At 41.6% G+C, this 15,923-nt stretch overlaps 1 protein-coding gene across 1 annotated transcript in view; it reads left to right on the top strand.

The window, feature by feature from the left end:
* LOC138298109 (C-X-C motif chemokine 10-like) overlaps positions 1–10,458 on the top strand; it is a 132,805-nt gene extending 122,347 nt beyond the window's left edge. The window contains exon 4 of the mRNA XM_069236849.1: positions 9,514–10,458. Coding sequence (XP_069092950.1) covers positions 9,514–9,559 — 46 coding nt within the window. The 3' untranslated portion in view covers positions 9,560–10,458. The remainder of the gene's footprint in view (positions 1–9,513) is intronic.
* Positions 10,459–15,923: the final 5,465 nt, after the last annotated feature.

Consider the following 15,923-nt stretch of genomic DNA (forward strand, 5'->3'; position numbering starts at 1 on the left):
GTCAAGGTTTTGTGCAAAATTCAGTCACCTGAAGGCAGTCATGCTCGACGTCTTCAGCGTTCTCAATTTCAGCATTTCCTCCAGGAAGCAAGGTTGCTGGATTCAACGTAGTGCACCTTTTCAGCTGCACATTCGGTGAGCCCAGGATTATCGTTTCATACCTTGTGAGTCTTGCTCCAGTCATGTGTTGCGTTCGGGAACGGGTCAAAAGTATCTCAACTGAGTGAGGGACCATGACTGTTACTGGGTGTCCCATCACTATTCCTTCACTTTGAGTGAGGCTGATACCAACTGCTGCTACGGCGCGCAAACACCCTGGGAGTGCTGCTGCAACCGGATCCAAAGTAGCTGAAAAATACGCTACTGGTCTGTTTATGCCACCATGGGCTTGAGTCAAGACAGACAAAGAACATGCATCACGTTAATGACAAAACAATGTGAAAGGCTTTGTGTAATCAGGCATACCTAAAGCTGGAGCCCTGCACATGCATTCTTTCAATTCGATAAAAGCATCCATCTCATCTCCTTTCAACTCAATTTGATCCAAGGCATCCTTCTGGGTCAGCTTCAGTAAAGGCTTTGCTAGAGTTGAGAAGTTGGGAATCCACTGGCGACAGTAGCTCACCATCCCCAAAAACTTCCTCACCTCCCTCCTTGTCTTTGGTGGACTCATTTGAAGTACACTTGTTATTCTTTCCTTCATTATTCTCCGTGACCCTTTCTCTATCTGGTGACCCAAGTATTTCACTTTCTTCTGACAGAACTGCAATTTGGAAGGAGACACCTTATGTCCATTCCTTCCCAAATGGTTCAACAGAGCAATGGTATCGGCTGTGCAGCCACTTTCTGTCTTTGATGCAATCAGTAAGTCATCAATGTACTGTACTAGGGTTGACTCGAATGGCAATTCTAATGCTTCCAAGTCTTTCTTTAGAATCTGATTGAATATTGACGGTGACTCAGAAAACCCTTGAGGAATTCGACACCAACTGTACACTCTGTCTAAGAATTTGAAACAAAAGAGAAATTGGCTGTCCTCATGAAGAGGCACCGAAAAGAATGCTTGTGACAAGTCGATGACTGAGAACCACTCGGCATCGCAAGGGACTTGAAACATTATCACAGCTGGATTTGGTACAACAGGGCAACACTTGATTATGATGTCATTTATTTTCCTCAAGTCCTGCACAATTCGGACCTTTCCACTTGGCTTTATTAGTCCCATGATTGGTGAATTACATGGACTGCTTAACACTTCTTTCAGTACTCCCTGCTTTACAAATTCGTCAATGAGTTTGGCAACTTTCATGAGGGTGTCTTGTGCCATGTGGTATTGTGGGGTCTGGGGAAAGGTTGCATTGGGTTTTACAGTCACTTTCACTGGTTCCACTCCTTTCATCAATCCCACCTCTTTCCCTGTCATATCCCACACTTCCTTTCCGACTGTTTCCCGTAATTCAGCTGGAATATCTTCTTCAGTTATCATCGGGAAAAGACAAATCAGAGGATACTCTTCATCAACAGTTTCCATCTCATCCCCCTCTACACTGTCCTCTTCTTCCCCATCACTGCTCGTCTGAATTTTAATTCCCTCGTTCGAACACATAATCGAACATCCCAACTTGCACAATAAGTCTCTCCCTAACAGTGCTATCGGGCTTGAGTCACATACCACAAATTTATGTAACCCTTGATAGTTACCGATGCTGACTGGTACCGGATCTGTAATTGGGTTTGTCAGGTGCCTGTTTGCTACTCCCACCACTTGAACTGTTCTCCCTGAGAGTGGCAAATTTGGTACTTCAATGCTCTTAACAGTTGAACGTGTGGCTCCTGTGTCAACCAAGAATGAAACACGATGACCCATTACTCTTCCCTCCACATACGGACCCTTTTGATCAACTTCCAAGGATGCTGCAAGCACACAATCTCCTTCCTCTCCTGCACTTTCACTCTCCCACACATTGTTTATTCCACTCTCACTGTGTAATGGGAACTGTTGTACGGTGCCATTTGTATTCATTACCTGACCCGAGACCTGTGGAGGAACCATCACTTGCTGCTGACTCATTGGTGCCAAAGGTATTTGCATTTGCTGATTAGGTACCATGGGAAACTGCTGTTGCATTGGCTGCATTTGCGTCATCTGCATACGGGGCATCTGCATCTGCTGCGGCTGCATAGGCTGTAATCCCTGCAGCTGATTTATAGTCTGAAAATTTGGGTTTGGACCTCTCATTTTCGGTCCCCTCATTGTCTGAAATGCATTGACATCATTGTTTTGCTGACCAACACCTGCACCTTCCTGCACCACCATCGGGCACTCGCGTTTCCAATGTCCGACAATTCCGCACACGTGACACGGCATCACCTTTTTCAATGCCTGCACACCATTCGGAGTCACAACAGTGTTCAAATCCGGACCATTATTCCCAAAACCTCCTCTGCCTCTGCCTCTCGCCTGTGGCTGAAACATCATATTTCCCTGCAACTGCGGCTGCGGTTGCGGTACCTGCTGTTGGAACCCTTGCAACCCTTGCAAACCTTGCAGACCTGTCTGAGCTGCTTTAAGTTGCATCATCATCACTTTCTCCTTCAACCTTTTCTGTTTCACTTCAATTTCGTCGCTACAGTATTTCGCATAATTCAACACCTCATCAATAGGTTTCGATTGCCAACAAATCAAATGCGACTTTATCATCTGACTTATCTCTGGTCTCAGCCCTTCCACAAATCTGAACACAAAATGAAGCATGTCCTTCGCCTCTATTGTTTCCGTACCACTGTAGTTCTTAAACGCCTTCAACAACCTCTCATAGTAACTATGAATCGACTCTTTAACCTCTTGGGCAGTTCGATCGATCTTCTGCCAATCCACATTTTTCGCGGCAACCTTCGTCTTCAAATGCTCAATCACCTTATAGTACAGGCTCATCACCATAGGTGATGGTGCACCCGTATCCCTGTCTCTCTCTGGTTCACTTGTCGGCCAACCTACAGCTCTTTTGCAATCCTCCCACAAATCTGCCGGAACCACAATCTCAAAGAGAGTGTTCAGGTCTTCCCAGAGACATTTTGCAAGCTTCACAAACCTGTCAGTCTGTTGATACCATTCAATCGATTTCTCTCTCAGTTTGGGAAAATCATCCGTAAAAGACTGAATGTCGCTTCTGTGCCATGGTACATGTATTAATTTTCCCCCTGCTGTCTCCCTCATTGGTAACATGGTTACTGCATCACTACTCTGTGGTCTTTTCTCGTTGAGCTCTGGGACACTGTCTTTCCTCTTTTCCTTTCTATTTACCCATCTGCTTTCCCATTTGTCTAAGCACCTCCACACTTGTGCACTCTGCAACAATTCTCTAAGGTGGGCCTTCATGCCTGCTGACCTCATGTGTTCAAAATCTGTGGTCCCGAAATCCAACCTATAGCTCCTGCTCAAGTGTTTTGTCTTGTCTATATCAACCCCGTTTTTGTCAGCTATTTCTTGCAAGCTTCTATGTACCTTGTTCACTTCTTTCGTAATCCTTGGACATAGATACCTCAACTCTTCTTCCGAGTAGGACTCTAACCTATTCACACCCATAGTCCCTTCCACCAATTCTTGTGCTTCCATGTTCAACCTGACCCTATTCAGATAGTCTTCTCCCTTCCCACTGGCTGAGCTTTGTGTGGAATTCAGACTGTTGAACCACTGTGTCAGCTGTTGCGCATTCAACCCCATCAGTGTAGCGTTCACATCGACTGCCATTGATGGTTGCGGCAACTTTTCAGTGATCGATGACAGCGGTATCACCAGTGGGGGACTCGACCTCACCAGTGTTGACTGAGCACATATGGGACTAAACTCCATCAAGGACCCAGATCCAGCTGGCTGAGCCGCTATCGGAGTTATCCCTGGAGTGTTTTCTATGCACCTCCTTTCTGTCCCATTCTGCAGCATTGATCCCTGACCGCTCATACCTAAGTTAGGCTGACTGTACAAAGGTACCGGTGGACCTACAGTGATGGGTAGCGATATCGCATCTGGGTTTTGTCCATTTCCCATGTTCTGAGACATGTTCATTCCCACACTATGGGTCATCATTGCCGGCATGCCCATCTGACTCCCTGTCATCTGAGCATGTGCTGTCCCCCCCTGCATCTGCTTTTGCGGCATCAAAAACTGGGTTGATTCGGCTTGTGCCAATGTCGGGTTGTGACCATTCTGTACTCCCCTTACGGTTGGATCTAGAATCATTCCTGCACTGTTGTCACTGCTGTAGTACCCTGGGATCTGCGGCTGATAATTTTCTGCTGGTTTCAACATGGGCACATCTGGATATATTCTCCTAACCTGCGGTATTTGCGGGGTGAACAGTAAACTCGGGTCCTTAGACCCCGAGGATGCTCCTGAACTCTGAGTTTCACTGTTCTGTACCGGTGCCGGAGGGGCAGAACTGGTACTTGGACCTTGTCCACTCTCTGCATAAGGTGGTGGACGGTCGTTCAGCAATTGCATGATTAACTCCTCATCCTCTAACTCCTCTTCTCTTCTCAACTTTTCCTCGTCCTCTCTATCCTTGGAACACCTCCTGTTTGTCTTACAGGTAGCTTTCTTACCTGTCTCCTCTTCTTCCTTAGTAATTGCGGGGAACAATTTTATCCCCTGCAATACATCTGACCTCCACACCTTCTGTGCATTATCCCACCTAGCGTCCGCTAGTGTCTTTTCTACCTTTCTTATCCTGGTCTCGAACTTATTTTGCTGTTGCTGTCTAGCCATCAGTTCCCAAATCGCTAGAGCCTCAAACTGTGCTGGCCTTGGAGGTACCTTCATGTCGTACATCGCGAATCTCAAATTCTCTAGGATCCTTATATTGAATGTCCCATGGATCGGGAATGCTACGCTCCCATGTTTCTCTGTCAGCTTGTGCCATTGCTTTAGCCAAAGGCACGGAGCTACCCCCTTTTCCTCCATTACAATGTAAGCTGGTGTGCCTTCGGGCGGCGTCTCCTCTCCTACGCTCGCTTTAATGTAAGACTCCCCCTTCATTGCACTCTTTAATGCTTTAAAAAATTTCATTTTCTCGTCTTTTATTTCACAAAGTTTGTAATCAATAGGTGACTTTAATTCCCGGAATACTCTTCGCTTGCCTTTCCCCTTCCAATCGAGCCCCACGGACTGCGTCCAATCCGTGCGCGACCCTTCTCTGCAAACAACCTATCCCAGCGCGGCTCCTAGTGACGTCACACTCACACACACTGCGGCTGACAAAGCCTCGCGGCTAGTCCTCCTTCACTCAGCTCCTCTCGTAACAACTTCTTGCATGTATCGCGAGCTACCAAAAATTAATAATAAAACAGATCTGTCGGTTTACTTACAGGAAGGGTAACACAATCGCTTCAGAACCTTAGGGATTTTTCACTAGCCTCGGCAGTTATTCCATCTTTCTCGGTCCCCACTTTCGCAAGCAAATCTGACCCGCAGACCTACTCTCAACTTGTCAATGATCTATTCTAGTGCACTTAGAATTTTGTCAAAGCCCGAAGTCGAAGTTTCTTTCACTCCCTTAACACACGTACCGACTCGTTGACCACGGCCGGTCAACCTACTAAACCGACCAGACCACAACATAAAACAACATACTCCGGAGTCTCTTGACCTCGCAGGGCCCGTCTCAACAACAACAACCACGTGGACCTTTTTATGCACAAAGCGCCACATGCACATGAAGTTCGACGACTTCCCTACTCTCACACTCGGAGTCGCACCTCCGCTATTTTCTATGAAGTTCGACGACTTCCCTACTTCTACACTCGGAGTCGCACCTCCGCTATTCTCTAGAATCCTCGCAACCTTTTCACACGATCTGCGGCAATAAGCTGTGCAAGCGCAAAATCCTAACTTCACTCATACCATCACTAGTACCGCCAACGCCGATTCCACACCTCCATTCTCTCCATTCGCAAGCTCCGAGATCCCGGGAAAGTCGCGGTGGACTTAGCCCATCATCATTTTCTCAATCAGTTTTATCCAAGAAAAATCTAATTCAACTTCTCGAGTGGGGTCTCAAAGGGCGTAACCGTTAATTCAACACCATGTACTTTAAGAGTGAGGGGTCCCAAAAGGCGCAACCGTCCTCTGCTACCATCTACTGATAGAGCGATCCGTACAGATAATTTTACCCGTACTTTGGACGCTCTTTAGGCCGATGAATCTTTTGGCTAAGTGGGACTCTCTCTTCACCCGAGATCAGTCAATTTAATCAAATCGATAATCAATAACGAACATAAGCAATACCCTGATCAACATAACACTTAACAATTAATCCAGAATACATTTCGGCGAACCCTGACCTTTCAGTCAGGAATAACCACACCAGTTTATTCAAAGTTAGTGTATTTATTTCCCTATATTAACAAAGCTAGCACAATATAGATATGTCTCAACACCAAATGATATATGTAAATGAACATTAATAGCTGTCCATAACGGCGAAACAGGTGCAATCTATGCAGCATTTGAATAACAAGGCATTCGATAATAGCAATGCAAATCACTAATACTATAATCTGTAATGAACTAATTGCATACATTTAGTCAGCATAACAAGGTCTCAAATTGCATCGTGCAACAAAAGGAATCCTCATCTAACCTCAAATTAGCATCGGCATGTGGGACTTCATGCAAAAACAATTTAGCAACATAAATTTGGAAAACTCCTAACTAGGGATCTTATCAAAATCAGCAGTTGGTTACCTAAAAGAAATACAATGCAATTTTACAATTTCCTTTCATATTTCCCAATTACGATCAGCATACAAGGAAGTCTTCGTCTCACAGGTACCGTTTCTCGATCAGCATGGGACGGGGCAAGGGGGCAAGGTGGACGGGGCGATTTCCTCACGGCGGCAAGATAAAACTACTACTTCATGCAAAGGGATCAAAGTTAAAGTCGCTAGGGCAAGAATCATTTAAAGTCTCTTTCTCTCGATTAGAAAAAGCATCAAAGTCTCTTTCAAAATGGCGTCGCAGCAAGGTGGGCCATAATAGCTACGGAATGGCGCAATGTCGGGCAATAGCTGGTAATGGCAACTTTCTTCTCGTGCACCTGGTTTAAAAAGACAACAGTTCAAATCCAGTAGGGTCTTCCATTGGAGGGTTCATAGGTTGGCTTCAAATTGTCCAATCAAAAACAACAGTTCTCAAGCTTTTACTTAAGCATACATTATCCTTGGAGACGGGTACGCAAATTGCAACATTTTATACCAATTAACTCACTTTCAGAGCTTCCATTGTCCGCACCTGCAGATTGACCTTGGAGCAAAGAGAAAAATGCCAGGCTGGCACGAAACCTTAAGATAAGCATGCGAACGATCTCAGTGGAAAAGTACAGCTTCAAGCAAAAATACACGTTTATTAGCACATTGGAAAAATACGAGCATCTAAACCGTGAGACCAGGCAACTAGGCCGAAGCCTCCGCTAAAGTTATGCTAAGCTAAAACATTTCAAACAAGCAAATCGTAGCACACGTTTATGATTATGTCGGATTAGTGCACTTCTAATACATCACGTTATATAGAGCACGCTTATAAATGTTGGCAAACTACTCTGAGGGCACATTTTGTCCCCGTACAATCTTTATTAGTTCGGTTAAAGACACACATGATTATTTCACACTACGTTTATGCGCTAATAAATGTAAAACCTTCATTCCAGCTTCATCACTTGCCATTGGTTTGCTTTCATGTCATTTGTATTTGCTTGTTTATTATCCAGTAGCTTTCTGTCTTCTTCTTACGTTTGACCTTCCCCTGGAGCATAAGTTTTTTTTATCATTCTTTTGATTGGATGGCTTGTATCCTTACACTGCTCACAATCAAGGAGCTACTTTTCTATTTGTATTTTAGCAGTCTATGGTGGTGCATGTGTTTTCTTGTTCTCTTCCTTGCGCACTGTTTCCACCTTCAAAGCCCCGTCAGTTTTGCACGCTCTGTGTTGTTTACTGCTTCCCCCAGCGTGTCCTTTGCTTCTTCCACCACTCCCAGTCCAGCCTTTCAGCTTTTTACATTTTTTTTAATCTTCTCACCCTCCAGGCTCCTCCATTGCTCCCTCGAACCCCTGCTCCCTGCCGCTCCACACCCCCTACATTGGCATTGACATTTACCCTGATCATTTTACCAGCTCCGCCGTGGCTTTCCTGCCCTCTGAACCTCAATTTTGTTGTACTTTATTTTTTATATATATTTTAAGGCTCCAGCAGCTGGAATATGCTGTCAGGGGACTCTTTTTTGTAAGGTGTTTACAAGCACATTTCATTATTTTTTTGTCTACTGCTTGTGGGTGAGGTGAGGAGATAACCTAACTACAGCAGATCCTACCACGTCAGAAAAGTTGCATCATGACCGTGGAACCACGCTTTGCTCCTTATTTTGGGGCCGAGAAAAAGGCTCATTTATCCAGCATGAATTGTCTTCCATAGGATTAGCCTAATAGGCCAGAGGCAGCCACAAATTTGAAATTTTGATGCGTGGATGAAAATTCTATACTCATAAATCTGAGATTGATTGATCCCAAGACTGCAGTGAATTAATCAGCTGTCCTTCTTTTGGAAAGTATGCCCTTACTCCAAAAGCATTTGGGTTGCTGACTTTTATGTTGTCACAATAAAGTTCACTAGATAACAATTGACAAAGGCAATAGGTCTCGCATTTGCGGGCTCTACTGGCGTTGTAAATGTTTTCAGTCATGTTGCAGAGCAAAGTGGCCACTGTGCAATATAGCTGAAAGTAAAGAAAATGAAAACACAATGGCCAGCATTGATAGGGTCATAGCAGTTTTATTTTCTTTACTTTGAGCCATGTTACAAATTGGCTGTGCTGCTGTGCAATATGGCTAAACAAAAATGAAAAAGCCAATAGATCGCATACAGGCGAGACTTATTGGATGTGCCAATGCATTTAAAAAAAAAAAACATTTACTGATCCGAGAAGGATTTCTAGATTACACAAGTGTGTTCAGCATGCTGAATCTAAAAATTTGAAAGCTAAATCCTCCCAAAGCAATCTGGAGTGACAGAAAAAGGAAACCAGTTGAGCTGACAAATAAAGACAAAAGAAATGGGTGACAAAAAAGCCAACCAATGGTAAGTAATGAAGGTGATTTTTTTTCTCAAGCGGGTTCACCTCAAAGAAGGGTGGAATGGACATAGTGTGATTGATAGTGAAGTCATGAAAACCGAAGTGCCTACCAAGGCAAGACGTAGTTCAGTTAAAAATAACAAACCTGCGTGAATAATTACACCTGCGAAATGTATTTGAATGTAAACGTTTAATTTGAGACATGTACTACTAGAATTGTTCCACTTAAAGTAGGGCTAGTACGACTGTAGGACAAAGTACAAAAAATCAAAAAAGAAACGCAAATTTGTAACACCTGGCGTGTGGCCTCGCCTATAAAATGTGGAACCCGTGATGTAATAAAGGAATAATGAATAACATCACAACAATTATCTTGTTTTTTTCTGTAGATCTTCCCGAAAGAAGCGGCACAACCAAAAAGCGGTGCACAATTAGAAACTGCGACCTTTTAAAGCTATGCGAGTTCTCTTTTTTCAGTCTTGATGCAGCTACTGTACCTGCCTGCCTTCAAAGTAATTCATCCTTCCTGGAAGTCACATGAGCATGTTTTCAACGTCGCAGAAAACGACAGATCCTTTACTTAATGTCTAGGTCAATGGTTCTTAACCTTTTGACATCTGTGAATCCTCTCTTAATCTTTACTGGAACCCCGGGACCCCAAATAAATCATTACTGGAATCCAGGGACCCCCTACTGAGTCATTACTGGAGGGACCCAGGCCTAAACATTTTCCATCATTTGAACCACAAAATAATACACACAAAAAAATCTAAAAGTAGCACTTATCATAGAAACCTACAAATTATGAAATATTTTATTTAATTCACTAACAAATATAAAAACAAATCACATTTTTAATGGGAAGGGCTGAGCTTATATACATTCAATTGAAGTCACTCACCCTCCATACTATTTTCTGTTTGACACACTTGCACTGCATTCAATAATCAATCTAGGGATACTAACTTAATTTTTAGCCTCCAATTTCAAATTCCTTCACATTTGCAGAACTTTTTAAATAAGTCAACCTTACATTTTGCTTCTTTCTGTTCACTTTATTAATCTGTTCATTTTATTTAATTTTCTACGCAGTCATTGCCCTCAAGGGATCTGCAGAGTTCAGGTTAAGAATCACTGGTCCAGTTATAAAAGTAGTACTAAATATAATATTTCTGGTTTTTATGCTGTCTTATTAGGTTATAATTCCACCTTTAGTGTGTATCATCAACATTTAGCATGCTTTGTTATATGCATATAATGCAGGCTAAACACTATATAGATGTAATTGCAATAAAAATGTATACCTATGCACCTAACGCTCTACAATGTGACTATTTCTGAACCACAGTGTTTTTCTTCACTTGGGGGAAATTCATTTTGCTGAATATATGCTTCATGAGAAAATTCGTTTTTTTAACTCTTTTTAACTGTGTGCCCCTGGTAAGTGACAAATCTTGAAAAGCAACTCAAGAGTGTAATTGTCTTCAGGTATGAAAGTAAGTGTGTTTGGAGCGTGTGTGTGCCTTGGAAGTTGTAGTGTTTCTGTGGGAGGTTTGGGGCGTGCTGCTGGTAGGCGTAGCTGTCAAGTTTTCAGCTTGCGTATGTAGTACATTTCCAGGTTTGCACTCTGCTTATGTGTGACATTTCAAAACATTACCTGTGACACTTTGATTGCACTTCTCATAGTCAATTTAGCCAGTGCTGTCCATATCGTGAAGTTACTACTAGAAATTACTATCTTTTATGCAGAATAATAGAAGTGGGCACTTCAGGCTAGACCCTGGTTTGAGGCAAAGCACACGGGTGTCTGCAGGGGCGTTCAAAAGGGGAGCTTGCCACCTTCCTTGATTTAGGTACAGCCCCGGGTTCAGGCTCTCAGTGCAGTCTAACACTACGACCGCTATAGTGTTACACTGCCTGAACTAGTACGGCCTCGGCCCCTGACAAAAACAGTCCGGGATGCCCCCCCCCAAAAAAATCTGCGGGCACTCATGCTAAAGCACCTTAGTCACTATCCTATCCTCTTCCTAATACAGTTTTTAAAACAGAGAAACTCTTAATGACCAGAAGAGCTGAAGAGCAACTGAATGTATATATAAATTCAGGTTTTCTGCTTCAACTAAAAGCAAAAAAATTTAATTAATGTTTCTTCGTAGGGAGCTGCCTTTAGCATGTCTTTTATGAAGACCTATATCTAAAGGACACCATCAGGGGATCTGTGCGGCTGCATTCACTGACATTGTTCAGATGTTAAATTACATGTGAAATTGAATTGAGCTGTTTTTATTACATCAGGGGAAGAACTTAAAGAGCTTAACATTATAAATATTTGCATGTATATTTGTATATAACTGTGTATATATTTATATATGTATATATATATATATATATATATATATATATATAGTTCAAAAACCCAGTGAGAGATGAAAACACTGGACGGCTGCACAATGTCCTAGGGATTGCATTAGGCTGAGAAGTGGATACAAATATCCAAAGAGTCTCAAAATAGGAATCATTTGTCCGCTATTTATTATAATAAAAATTAAATTTTCAGAACAAAATCATAATCACGCTGACCTGACCAAATGTCTACGCGTTTCGGCAAACGCCTTGAACTGGACATTGGCAGACATTATTGAACACATCAATTTATCCAATACAGTCCTTCTTTGATTTCAATGACACACTGCTCATCTTTAAACATGATTAGTTTTTGTCACAATAAATCAGAAAAAAAATGAAAAAACTATATATATAAGCAAAACAGTCTCATACTGATACATTACCACTCATGATTCAGTATGGATCTCAAGCATATGGATTACAATTGTTGAACAACTATATTAAATACAATTCAAATATAATAAATATATATAAATATCAATGCTTAAATAAATAAATACATGGTTAAGAAATCTAATATTAAGAACATTTCCAATATTTGTTTCCACACCAGTCCCAATTGAATTTTCAACAGAAGGAGACAGAATGATTATACTGCATGCACAAGGGTATTGTAATCCATATAAAATCTAAATCAACACCATAATTGGCATATAGGGAGTACAAAAAATCACATTGATCACCTCAGCAAATCATCTCTCAACTATAGGTCAGTAAATTTTAATTCATTGGAAAACAGAATAAAATAGCCTCATGTATAAATATATGAAACATTATATCAATCCACATACATATCCATATAAAAGAGAAAAAATCTTTTATCAAACAATTGAGTCATTTATGTTCATAAAGTGCTCAGTGTCAAAAAGTGCAGTCATATATAATCTGTAAAGTGGTAGACAGATTGTGCAAAAATAAACAGTTAAAAATAATATTCATAAATAGTAAAACTGGCTATACTAGTACTGGCCTGAATTTGGATCAAAAATATAATTAAAACAGATCATAAATTTCATACAACTGCCACTATGTGTGAGGAATATTCTGAAGATAAGGTTGATAATGGTGCAGAGTCAAAATATCAAAATGTCACAGATGGACATAAAGCCCCGCATCTAAGTTATGCCCCCATGGATTTTCAGAGCCAAGTAACAAAATCATCTTTGATTCCATCTGTCTTAGCTCTGCCGTTCTCTCCCCTCCTCTCAAATTTGTTTTAATGGTTTTAATCCCATAAAATGTCAAAGAACTACAGTCACCCTCATGGACTTCCCAGAAATGTTTGGCTAGTGGATATGACCTGTCCTGATTCTTTATTGCTCTGAGATGTTGTAAGAATCTAACTTTGAATTTATGAATGGTGCTGCAAAGATATTTTATGTGGCAGCCACATTCTATAACATAAACAACATATTCAGTCTCACAAGTTATGCGATCAATCATCTCACAAATCTTGCCATCAAATGTAGTATAGTTGTGTGTATTGTATGCAAATTTGCAAGATTTACAACAACCAAATTTCCAAAAGCCCAAACTCTTCCTGGATAGCCATGACTGATTGTCCTTAGAACAGAACAAACTTCTAGTTAAATGATCACCCAGCTAATATGTTTTGCGGTATGTGATCTGGGGATGTGACCCAATGTTCTCTTTAATATGGGGATCATGTCGTAAAACATGCCAATTCTTTTGTATAATGTTTTTAAGTTCTATATGTTGTTGATTAAATTCAAAAAACAGTCTGGGTGGTAGTTTGCGTTCTTGTAAATTTTCCTCTCTGACTACAGTTTTAAAGAGTAATTTATCTATGGACATGTTAATCACTCTATTCTGGGCATCATTTAAAATCTTCAAAGGATATCCTCTATTTAAAAATCTTTTGGTCATGGTGGCAATTTCTGTTTTAAAACTTACAGTGCCAGAACAAATTCTGCAGGCCCGCAAGAAATGACTGTAAGGAATGCTCCATTTCAAAGCTTTCGGTTGGCCACTATTCCCGTGTAATATAGAATTACAAGTCGTCGGTTTACGATAAATAGTCGTCTGCAAAGTGTCATTTTTTACAGTTAGCAAAACATCCAGAAATTCAATAGTATGTGTACTATACTTCAAATCTAAATGAATATTAAACTCATTATCATTGAGTGTACTGATATATTCCAAAAGGGGCTGTTCACCACCATCCCAATTAAGAAAAAGGTCATCGATGTATCTGACCCACAGTATAACTCGTTCCATGCAGTTTTTACGAGTATCCGACCAAGCAACTTCCTTTTCCCACCAACCCATATAAAGATTGGCATATGTGGGTGCAAAAGATGCTCCCATGGCTGTCCCCTGTTTTTAGAGATAATACTCATTATCAAACAGGAAGACATTATGGGTAAGGCAGAATCTTAACATAGCTAGGAGCATATTGGTATGTTGCAAAAATGTTATCTTACGAGTCCCTAGAAAGTATCTGCAGGCCTCAATACCATAATCATTCATGATAGAAGTGTATAAAGAGGTCACATCCATGGTGACCAAAAGATAGCTAGATTGCCAAGGGATATTATGAATCTTGGATAAAAAATCATTGGTATCCCGCAAGTAGGATGGCAATGCAGTTACATAAGGACACAAAAAAGATCCAAATAACGTGAGGTATTTTCTAACAGGGATGAGTTCATACTCACAATGGGTTGACCCGGAGGATTTTTTTTTGTTTTTATGAATTTTGGGTAGGAAGTAAATACAAGGAATTTTTGGAAAAAATCAACTCAAATAAGCATATTCTTCTTGATCAATAAGGTGATCCACGCGCCAATTATCCAACATCTCCCAATAGCCAAGCTGGTACTGAGAAGTCGGATTACGCTTGATCACAATATTGGATTTCAAAACATTTAAGTCATTCCAATCAGAGGCAGAGAAATTGACCCCCCTGGATTTCTTAGATTCCCCATTACTGCGGAATTTGTCAATATCACCAATATCACCAATATATACACACACACACATTACATACAGAGAGAACTGCCTTCTTTGCAGATATCTAAACAGCTAGTTTTTATGATCCGAATATCAGCCCTGTCAAATACCATGCATCGGGGTTAAACTCACTCATTTTAGTGTGGCGGTCCACATCACCGCACTAAAATGCATAAATCATGCATTTATAGAACCTCGTGACACCATGGGCGCTGAGGCAGGCACAAGCAAGATGGGAGCACTGCCTTCTATAGAAGCACTCATTGAGCAAGCTTAACGAGGTGTGACAGGTGTGCTGTCCAGGTACAGTTGAAAAGTTTACTAATTAGCATGGAGTGGATTGCACCAGCCTGGGGGCTCAGCTGCACTGGCCGCATTCACTATGATCACGGCTGGTGCTGAGGCTCAACCGGTACAGGGCCCAGCAGCAGTGGTATCAAATGACTGCCACAATACTCACACAGTCAGTGTGCCTATTTGCTGAAAGGGAGTCAATTTATGAGCGAGGTGGGCCTTGACACGAGCAGTAGTCATTTTCTTTACTTTGCTGCTGCCCAAACCTTTGCCTGTGCCTCTAGTTTCATTGGTGCATTCTCATGCGCGACCATTCATTGAGAGACGAGGATCATGAGGCTTACAAAAGATTTGGCTTCCTCTAGTGCCGTGCTGCAAAACTTGTTGCAGCCAAGGCTCTGGTCTGTGTGATTCATGACTAAGTTGATAAGAGTTTTAAATATTATTTAAGCCTGAGCTTGCAAGTAGTTATCTGTTCACCCGGGAGTGGTGCCGTGGCGGGCTGGGCTCAGCTGACTCGGACAGTAGCACTGATTAATAGCAGCTGAGATCCACGCGGTGCTAAGGCTGCCAACTGTCTCACATGGCCTGTTAACTCAGTTGATTACGTTAAGCAATTATTTCCCCTTTATTTTGCAGACCTAAGGCCTGATTTAGAGTTTGTTGGAGGATTTACTACATCACAAATGTGACGGATATCCCATCCACCGTATTATAAGTACCATAGGTTATAATGGAATTGAACTACTGCACACAGGATATCCATCATGTTTGTGATGCAGTAACCCCTCCACCAAACTCTAAATCAGATTCTAAACACATTTGGGTTATTGTACCTCGCTTTATAAACAACCTGGTGCAGACTCTGCATCTTCTTGGTAGAAGTTGTCTCACTATGTCATATATTTTTATTCTTTTGATTAACTGGAGTCCAGAGAACTTTGCGGTCATAGGAGAACCTAACTCTGATATGCCTGTCTTGGGTGAATATATTTAATTTCCTTTCCTCTGCAATTTCCTCTTAATACCTGTCTGCAGCCAGTGAGTGTGATGCCACAGACTCCTCAGTGACAGTGGCAGCCCAAAGCAGCAGGATTTATTTTACCACCACTGTGAGACTTGCAAA

The sequence above is a fragment of the Pleurodeles waltl genome, chromosome 1_2 (assembly GCF_031143425.1).
Source record: "Pleurodeles waltl isolate 20211129_DDA chromosome 1_2, aPleWal1.hap1.20221129, whole genome shotgun sequence".
Lineage (NCBI taxonomy): Eukaryota > Metazoa > Chordata > Amphibia > Caudata > Salamandridae > Pleurodeles > Pleurodeles waltl.